Source organism: Bremia lactucae, linkage group LG18 (genome assembly GCF_004359215.1).
Source record: "Bremia lactucae strain SF5 linkage group LG18, whole genome shotgun sequence".
Taxonomy (NCBI): domain Eukaryota; phylum Oomycota; class Peronosporomycetes; order Peronosporales; family Peronosporaceae; genus Bremia; species Bremia lactucae.
The window spans coordinates 1,899,843-1,910,285 of NC_090627.1; the positions used below are offsets into that span (position 1 = coordinate 1,899,843).

General features: G+C 41.3%; 1 protein-coding gene across 1 annotated transcript; it reads right to left on the reverse strand.

Moving 5' to 3' along the window:
• Nucleotides 1-512: 512 nt before the first annotated feature.
• CCR75_000150 (uncharacterized protein) lies at nt 513-1,769 on the reverse strand (the record flags this gene model as incomplete). Its single annotated transcript, XM_067958258.1, has 1 exon — nt 513-1,769. One exon carries the CDS (start codon nt 1,767-1,769, stop codon nt 513-515), a length of 1,257 nt encoding a protein of 418 aa, XP_067819772.1.
• Nucleotides 1,770-10,443: the final 8,674 nt, after the last annotated feature.

The window sequence follows — 10,443 nt, forward strand, 5'->3', positions numbered from 1 at the left end:
TTCTTATCTATCTTATCTTGTAAACTCTCTTTGATTACTTCTGCAGCTGATTAGTCTGCGGAATATATAGACATAATGGTCTATACCTATTTATGGATAAGAATTCAGGAAATTACTATATAAAGTAATTTCCTCCAAATATTATCTACCTTTTAGATAATATTAATTAACAACCTTTTTAGTGTTAATTTCATGAAACGATACACCCCGTTACAATCAAGCTAGGTTATCGTGAGACCTATGAAATTGATTTCTACGACACGTATTCACCAGTCGAGAACATTACTTAAGGGCTTGTGTTATGTTCCAAATTAAATAAAACAGATTGATTTTTGGATCGGTCGCATAAAGTAGAAGATAGAATTAGTAAAGCTGTGAAAATTGCAAAGAATTTGAGATTAACAAACGAACGTGGGTAAGTAAATTATAAAGGTAATTTCCATTTTTTAATTTATTCGTCCCAAAATATCAAGCTCCGAAATCACAATAATCTTTTACTTAAATTCCTCTTTCTAACTATCCCATAGTGTAGTTCGCCTTGTTGTGTTGACTGCTGCCGTCTCAAGAACGAGTTGGACGCCACCGACGCTCAGAAAATTATCTTCAAGGCCAAGAAACCGTAATTGACTGCTCATGGACCCCGCAAGCAGCTGTTGCAACTCGTGCACACAATTGTCCGTAATGACGTTCCCACCAAAACACAATACTTGAAGCGATTGGCTCGAAACGTGCGCTAGCGCCGACAAAATGGCACGCAAACCAATTTCTCCAATATAATTGCGTCGTAAATCAAGTCGAACGAGGCGAGAGCCTTGGCTTGATCGTAATAATCGAGCAACTTCGGTAGCCCCAACATCCGCGAGACAATTGCCAGCAAGCAAAAGATCGTTTAAGAGTGGACAACACTTGGTTTCCAATGCGTCGCAAAGAGCGTGCAAGGCATTGCAGCTGCTTGTATTGACAAACACTGAAAGGAGCTGTAGGTTATGAAGTTTTGGAAACGAGCCGGCAGCAAGCGCCTGCGCAAGTGCGTATACAGCCTTCTCGCCATCATTTTGTTGATTTGGCGGGAGATCAGGACAACTCCAGGCATACAGTGGCGTGGTCACAGAGCCTACGGGCGGTACTAATGCCTTTTGAACACTAAGTTGCTTAAGATTAGACATCAGCAACATTGACGATTTTCCGGCAAGCGCTTGTGTGAAGTGGTGCACATCAATCACCAGCGTGAAAGCACAGGACGGTACAAAAGCTGCAGCAAATCGATTAAGTCGTCGCTGGCGCATAATTTCCATCCCCTCGAGGAACGAAAAGATCCGACATATGCAATCTTCCCCGATTCTTGGAAATATACTGCATTTTGTGTCGGTAAGTCGGTGCCGCTTTGTCTGTAGACCCTCTGGCGCATCAGAATGGCACCTTTTAGCGCGGCAATTGATCTCACGCGCAGCCCCTTCATGCATACTAGAGGCCACGAAGCTCTGTAGTCGTCGTCGCAATGTCGCCAAGTTGCAATATTCCAATAATGAACCCGCACGCGTGTACAGTGCCATCTCAATGTGCTTTGCGAGCAGCACTGCTTGCTTTAAATTTGGCACGGGTTTGTGAAAATTCTGCGAAAACAGCAGAATTTGCTGCACCATGAAGCGACGCTCGGGCAAATGGCAAGTCCCTTGCCACGGAGCTTGAATCAATTGCATGGCTTGCAAGTGATCGTCAAAACTTTTAATTTGGTTACAATTCTGGGGTTGAAGAGCCCAGTGGGCCATTGTTTTCGCGTGACGCGATGAAGAAAATCTCATAATCTGTTCGGCGTGCCGGCTTAAGTAAAAGTGAGAGTTTGACAAACTTCACATTGACCTACCCCTGCTGAGTGGACAAGGCAACTTTTAACCCTATTCTGCCATTCGAAAACGGATTACGGTCTTTAAGGTTTTCAAGTTAGCAAAATCGGCTGTGAAATGTTTGAAGTCGCTTGCTGCTTTAATTCGTGATAATCACATTGTAGCAACATTCCTCGTTTGGACAGAAAGTAAAGAAAATCGCTGTCAGAATTTTTAAACGAAATCATAGAACAAACGACCTCGGAATGTATGCACCCTGTATAGAACTGTCGCCAGGATGTCTCAGTCATTATTCTATCTTTAAGACATGTGCGATCAGATATTGCATTCGTCGGTACGTGAAGCAATACAAATTTGAGTCACCATCAAGCAATCTGAATCCAATCCCACTTGCATGTGATAGATGCATCTTCCACTTTTGGTGGGAACTTCGCTTGTCGATTCTTGAAATCGAACAGTGCAAAAAATACATTCTTCACCGAAAACCCTAATCATCCCGCAAAGACTTTTACCGTGAGACAAACCTTTTTTGGGTTGCAGTAACTGTGTGAAAGACTTTCGCGTGTGCTGTGCAAACTTCGCATCGCATATTTGTGTGCTATACATTTGCAAATGAAGCTTAATTGAGCAAACACCCCTATATATTTCCTTCAAAGAAATTATTGTACCTCGGTAATGCATGCATTCGCGTGTTTTGCCCATCGAGATATTACTAAGCAACACTATAGTTTCTGCAAGCTTCTTTAGCAGAATTGGTTCATACCGGAGAACGATATTTACCGGTATCGCCATATCCCTTTTAGTATCGCCACCCGCCTAATTTATATTGAGGAACCACACACCATAATTATTTTTTCTGTCTCGGTATTGATGAAAAGTTTAAACGGATCCCGTCACATCAATATTTTTATCCTAGAAGAGGAATAATAAATGTTATTTCTATACGAGAGAAACAATAAAAAGTGTAAAATTATTATCATTAAATAATTTTGACTTAATAGTGGATAGAAGAAGTTCTACTTTTTCTCCGTACTAAAGCCTTAGTATCGACCTTTAGTAGCTAAGACCCCTTTGAACGTCAGTGTACGTGAAATATTCGAGGCACCTCACCTTCACTGTTATGAGTGTTGGTTGGCTAGTACTGTTATCAGTCCTTACGAAAGGTGCCCGTTACATTACTAGCAACTTCTTGGAAATGGCTTCACGCTGAGAAGCCTTAATGCCTCGAAACGGCTGCATTAAGGCTTTCCAATATATGCGTAATTTCTTTATGAATTAGTTAGATGGTAATTCAAAAAAGAAATACGCACAAAAACCGACAAATACCGAAACACTAGGAACGTGTGGCTTGCTTGCGCTCATGGTGGGTACAAAATAAGTGCACCAAGATTCGCCAAAGCCAACACGCTTACTGGTGTGCACACAGGCAGTCATATCAATTACACTACTTTCATCAACACAAAGGCAGATAGGGTGTGTCTTAGTTCCATACTTTGATTGAGGGGGGGGGGCTCTTAAGCGATTCCAAAAATTACGATTTATGATTTTTCGATGCGGTGGACTGACCCATACCGTGATTATATCAATGCTGTCATTTGATCTGTAACTTTTTTTCAATGATAACAAATAAACAAAGCAACTGTTTCCAAAATGGTGCTGTAATCCTTGTAAAGCTATCCAAGACAATAAATTTTTGATAGTTCATGAAGATTAAATTGTGAGTACAAAGGTAGCGACTACTGCGCAATCTATAAATTTTAGTCAAAGGTTCGAGTTGCTTTATTTTGCTTAGACTATCCACAAAGCCGAATAATATTTGTTACCGTATTTAGTGTTGGTGACGCCTACAATAAAATTTACAAAATGAAATCCCAGCAGTCGAATAGATCAGGTGGACCTGCCAAAGGTGCAGAACGCATTGGTGCTGCCTTGACCCTATCTTTCACATTATTTAAGTCTTAATCAATGAGACAATCCAATTGTTTTAGTGTGGCCGACGCTGCTAGCTACTTACCACCACGAACGTTCATTTCCTAAACAAGAATTCCCTTTCTTGCGTGTCATGTATGAATTTAAATTTGATGCCCTCGGCAAAAATTTAACGGATCACAAATTTAATATGTAAGTCAGAAGCCTAGCCACGTACGCGAACGTGGATTTCTGCATGACGTGGTGTTGATAGGGCGAATTTATCCGGTGATATCCTTAAATTGTCGAATCATTGGCTAAAAATGATAACGCAGGAATACACGTCCTTCTCCAATCAATTGTGACTGTTCGCCCATTTGACGATATTAAATCAAAATTAGCAAAACGCATCGCCGAGCCCTTTCTGTTAGGGTATGATAACACACTGCGTAAGAATCTCTTCGCGTAGGGGGAAATGGAACAAATATTCGTTCTTATAAAACCCTAATACATGTAACGTTCTTTAATGTAACAACCTCGCTTGCTCTTCTTCTTGTGTCATTCACGACAGTAACCGCCACATCAGCACGATGTCGAACCGTCGCCTGATATTCCACCTTTAAAACTCCTCCTCGACGAGAAGTTTCTAATATTGGTCTTGGCCACAAGAAATTGAAACTTCTTCGTCGAAATGGTCTTGGTCAGGAAATCAGCGAACTGTTGCTTGGTTTCAATATACTCCAGCTGAATTTCCTTGGGTGCATCGTCGGTAAACACGGCGGGCGCCCTGTTCTTGACTTGATTACGGATACTTGATTACGGATAAAATGATAGCGGATATCATTGTGCTTCGCAAGACATCAACATCCTTCATTTTTTTGCAAGACATCAACATCCTTCATTTTTTTGCGATAGCGATCGCACATTAATTGTCCTCGTACACTATCACTGGACCATCAATCTTGACCTTCATCTTTAGCAATAGCGATTTAGTCGCTGCTTCTCTTTCGAACAAGAATTCGTATCGGTGATTTTAATAATACTTCTTAAAAGCACAATGATAGAGCCACATATTCGGCTTCAGCAGTGGTTAGCGACACACCGTTTTGCATTTTTGACTTGAAAATTACGGATGATCCGTTGACCATCACCATCACCCTAATGTTAAGTGTCGATCGTCCTTGTTACTGCCCCAATCAGCGTCATTAAATGCGCTCAACTGCAGTTCACGTGACAGCAGAATCCATCCTTATAGCGGCTGACTTTAAATAACGCAGCACTCGGATGGTCACATTCCAATATCCTTCACTTGGTTTTTATAAGTGTCGACTCAACTAACACACCGCGTATGCAATATCGGGTCTTGTGCCGGTTGCCAGAAGTTAACCCACCAAAGAACAATACGGAAAAGTCTTCTTATTTGGATCTATCACTGTACGCTTTATCTATTCTTGCCTTCCACATTCGGATTATATACCGGTCTAGCATTATCTTGATCAACTTTTTTAACCATTCTTGCTATACACGCGCTTTGAATGATCTTGAGCTATTTCTCCTCCATCTTGTAGTCAACTTTGATGCTCAGAATAAATTGCACTTTACCTAGTATCTTAAGCTGAAAACTAGTAGACAATTCATTAGCAACTTGCTTAATTGAGCCGTACGAAAGACCACCGATGAGCATGTCGTCGACATATAACGTCATGTAAATCCATGAAAAATTGTCAAATCGACGAACAAATACACACGGATGCGAAATACACGCCACAAACCCCATGCTCCTAAAAACACTTGGGATAGTCTTAAACCATGTTGCAGCAGATATACAGGCTTCGATTCAGCTTCAGCACTTGACTCGGTTGCATTTCAACGCCCTCAGGTGTAAAAATAAAAACTATTTCTACGAGAACACCATTGATAAATGGTGTGTCGATATCATATTGAAATATAGCCATCCCATTAAAGCAACACACCGCTAAAGACACACGAGTTTAATTCATGTTCGCGACTGGAGAATACGTGTCGTAGTAATCAATTTCATAGGTCTGACGATAACCTAGCTTGATCATACTTAATACGATATCAGTTTGAGGCACATTTTACAGGTTCATCTCCACGTAACGAAACGATAGCATCCGACATCCCGACTGGTACTAAAGCTTGTGACTCTGGACTTGGAGGATATATTGCAAGAGGGTAATTGTGTCCCCTAACACGAGATGAATGTGTCTCCAGACTGTCATCGAGATTAGTCCATCCCTCGCTGGGCTCAATGGCCTGAATATCATCTTCAATTAATACAGCTCGCTGCATGTACACGTCATCGATATCGAAAGCCTAAAGCAAAGCCATCTCCATGTCCATTCTCTAGACGTGTACCCAACGACATTAATTTTTAAGGAGGCGATACTATTTGATCACTGTTAGTCGGGTCAACCTCCATAAGTTCTTTTCATCGTGATTCGAGGAAATTGGTGATTGAACCGTGATATCCTCGTTTCCTTCATCATTTATTTTTGCGTTCTGACGAGTTGATGCGGGTGCGTCACCAACAACTTGTACATACTTCGTCCGTGGCTGTTCTTGAAATGCCATAGACCTTGTGACCTCGAGTCTTTCTGAATTATAATTCTAGACACGATAACCCTTCACTTCGTGTGAATAACCAAGAAACATGCACCGAAATGCCTTTTTGTCCAATTAAGCACGTTTCGCTTTGTCATTGTGTGCGTAACCTCAAGCACCAAAACGCGCATGTGTGATATGTCTTGCTTCAAGCCAAAACACATCTCAATTGGAGTCTTCGTCGGGGATGAAGCGCACGTGACCCGGTTGGTCACTTATACAGCTGTTTTCATAGCTTCAGCCCACCACTTCTTTTCCACTTGCATGTGGTTTAGCATCGATCTTGCACGTTCCGTCAGTATCCTATTCATTCGTTAAGCCATTCTATTTTGCTGCGGGGAATATGGCACTGTCGCTTGGTGTACTATGCCAGCCTTGCTACAAACTTCTGCGAATTTCTTGTTGATGTATCGCCACCGTTGTCGGTGCGAATGCAGTTGATCTTGGAATTCAGTTGGCTTTCCATCATCGACTTGTATTCGATGAACTTTCCCAGCACTTAGACTTATTAGCGATGAAGTATGTCACCAAGTAGGGCAAAAAATCATCCAGAAATGTAACCACGTATCGTGCTCCTCCTTCAGACTTTGTCTCCATTGGGCCCATCACATCACTATGAACAATATGGAGCAGTGATTTTGTCTTGACTTTATCGTGATTTGATTTTGGAAATGGTTTGACTAACGACTTTCCAGTCACACATCCTTCGCAAATTTCGTATTGATCATCAACATCATCACTCGAAGCTTGCACTTGTATTCCTTCTACACAGTTGTGTGGGCTTTTCAACACCTTCATTGGAAGATGTCCTAGTCGTGCATGCCACACACTAGGACTCACATCTTTGATTCCACACTCAAACACTTCGCTAGTGAATGCCGACCCTAATGTTGCGCATTCCATCACAAACAAGTTCTCCAATTTGTTTCTTTCGCCACCACATCTTGACCATTCTGGTCACACATGTTTTGCTCGTAAAAATCACATTCCACTCTTTTACGATAGTGCAGAAATTGATAGCTGTCTGCGGATCCAGCTCTGGAACGTACAGCACGTCTACAATGCGAATTGGCACATTGGATTTCAGAATAATTTGAATCGTACCAATTCCAGCCGTTATAACTGCCTGTCCATTTGCGATCGAGATGCCAACTGATCGATTCAACGATCGAATCTCCAAAAAATATCTTGGTATGGGCACATATGACTACTCGCACCACTGTCGAGTAGCCAACCTTCCAAGCCATGTTCACTAACAGTAAACACTTGCTCGTTATTTTTCTTGTATGTTTAATTCTTTGAACAGTCTTGTTTCGTGAGACCCTGTTTTCCAAATACGAAAAACGTCCTGGTAAACTTATTACTTGTTTCCTTCGACTGAAAAACTTTGCCCTTGACGCTTTTGTAGCCTTCAATGCAAGTATACTCTTCTCTTTGCGAGAAATGCCTTCGTATTCACGACGAAGCATTTCTTTGGCTCAGAACAGATCAATTTCTTTCATGTTCTCAATGATTCTGATGATCTGATCATACTCATCACACAAGCTTCCAAGCTGTATACCGAGCTGCTCGTCAGACGAAACTTCGTCTCCGACGGCTTGCATGGACATGCACAGCTCATCAAACTTCAGAAAGTGATCCAGTACACTCTCTCCCGTCTGCATTTTGAGCTCGTGCAGCTGCCGACGCACCTGCTCACGGTTGTGAATACTTCTTCGAAGGAAAAAAATCTTTCATATCTCCCAAGCCTCTGCAGTCGTGCCTACATTTCGAACCATGGACTATAGACTTGGGGTGATTGACGTACACGCAATCGCGAAGACCTTCATATCATTGACTTTCCATATCGACGCGTCGGCCCTCGTGGCACTCGGTGCCTTCGTTGCGTCGATGTGCTCCAGTAGCCCTTTCTTGGCTAATTTCATCCAAGCACTAAACCCCCATACAAAATAGTTGTCCATGTTGAGGACATCATTTGCCTTACCCGCGTCTGGGCTCATAACCTGCTGGGGTTTGACAACTCACTGCGTCAGAATGTCTTCGTGTAGGGGGAAATGGAATGTATATTCGTTTTTATAAAACCCTAATACATGTAACGTACTTAAATGTAACAACATCGCATGCTCTTCTTCTTGTGTCATTCACGACAGTAGCTGCCACATCTGCACGACGACCAACCGTCGCCTGATGTTCCACCTTCAACACTCTCGGCTTGTCCGGTTAGATTATAAGAAGCGAGCAATTACGCGGAGAGCGAGAATTATCGCGCCATTTCGATCTGGAGTGAAGAGCTGAGTTGTCACACTTCTATTATCTGATTGTTTTAAACCTTCTAACATTTTATCAGTAACCATCCTTAACAAGTCCTGTTCACCTTTCAGCTGAACTCATAACTTGACAATAGCATGCTAAATTATAGATGGCTCTTTTTATGATCTGGATATGTTCATATGACAAAATTAAATTGCTTGGAATCGAAATCGATTACGCAATTCGAGGCATTCTGACCCTGACAGATTGCTGTAATGGGGCACCCTTTGCTAGTACTGATAACAGTACTAGTCAACCTACACTGATTACAGTGAAGGTGGGGTGCCTCGACTACTTCACGTACACGACGTGCTGAGGAAGATTTTAAGTAGTTAAGAAGTCTTAGCTACTTAAGGTAAATTCTAAAACTTTTGAATAGAGAAAAGTAAAATTGAATTAATATATTATGTTTCTTGGTAACGATCTTCTATCGACTACTGACGTTATCATATTGATACCAAACTAGGTATGGCACCTACTTGCACACCGCACAATCGTGTCTTGAGACGATTGGTGAGGTTGAATTAAACTTAAATCAACCAATCAATAGAATTGATATCTTATAGCGTCAATATTACCAAATTTGGTGATATTGGAACTATTAAGTCAAAATTAATGATGATGATGACTTTGTACTTCTTTATATTTTTTCTATATAGAAAGTAATACTAATGATTCCTGTAACGGGGTGTATCGTTACATAAAATTGACACTTAAAGGTTTAAAGTTAATATATTATCTAAAAGGAAGATAATATTTGGAGAACCTTACTTTATATAGTAATGCTCAGAAATCTTATCCATAAATAGGTATCGGCCATTATATCTATTTATCCCGTAGACTAATCAGCTGTAAACGTATACAAAGAGAGAGAGACAGATAAGATAAGATTTCAATTGCATGTGTAGTATAAGCACATAATTAAGTTAGCATTAACAGATAGAAAGAAGAGAAAAATAAATATATTAATACAGTTTTCATTTAAACCTCTTTAAGGTAGTTGTGAAACGTGCTAAAGTTGCCCTAATGTTACACAGTCCCCATTAAGTACATTTGGTGGACTTAAGGGGATGGTCAATTACTAAAAAATAGTAATTAGACCCAACACTCGGGTGTGGTGCACATTTGTGACCAACCCTTGTGGATGTGATGCACATGGGTGCATTCACATTAAGAGGGATGACGCCCAGCGTCATCAGTTACGCGAGGTATCTACAAAGATACGCTCGCAATACATATTAAATGATATCTATAGAGATAACATTTTAATTGGTAAAAATAGGTATTTGTATTTGATATTATTAAATATAAATCAGTCTGCAAACTACTACCTACTTGGTAAGTGCGCACGAGGAGACGGATTACCGCTCCCGTGACAACACTTTACCAGAGTTCTTAGTGTGTTGGGTGTGGTCGCTTGCGCGTCCACCACAACTACCTCACTGCACGCAAGAGAAGCAGGTTTAACCGCTTCCTCGCTGTGCTAGGGTGTGTGCTTAAGTAAAGCGTGGCCGCATTACGACGTGCTCGCCTACAAGTTGTCTTAAAGAATAGTCTTCTTCTGCACGTACTAGTGTACGCGAAGTGACGTAAGGCACCACTCGCAACTGAAGCAGTGCGAAGTGGACTTGTACTGAAGCAGTACAAGTGTATTGCCCCGTTACACCTGGTAGCACTTTGTAGTCCGTCCAAGGACCACATTTTCCACATCTAACATGGACATGTTAGATGATAGTGGGAATACGCATCACGTTTC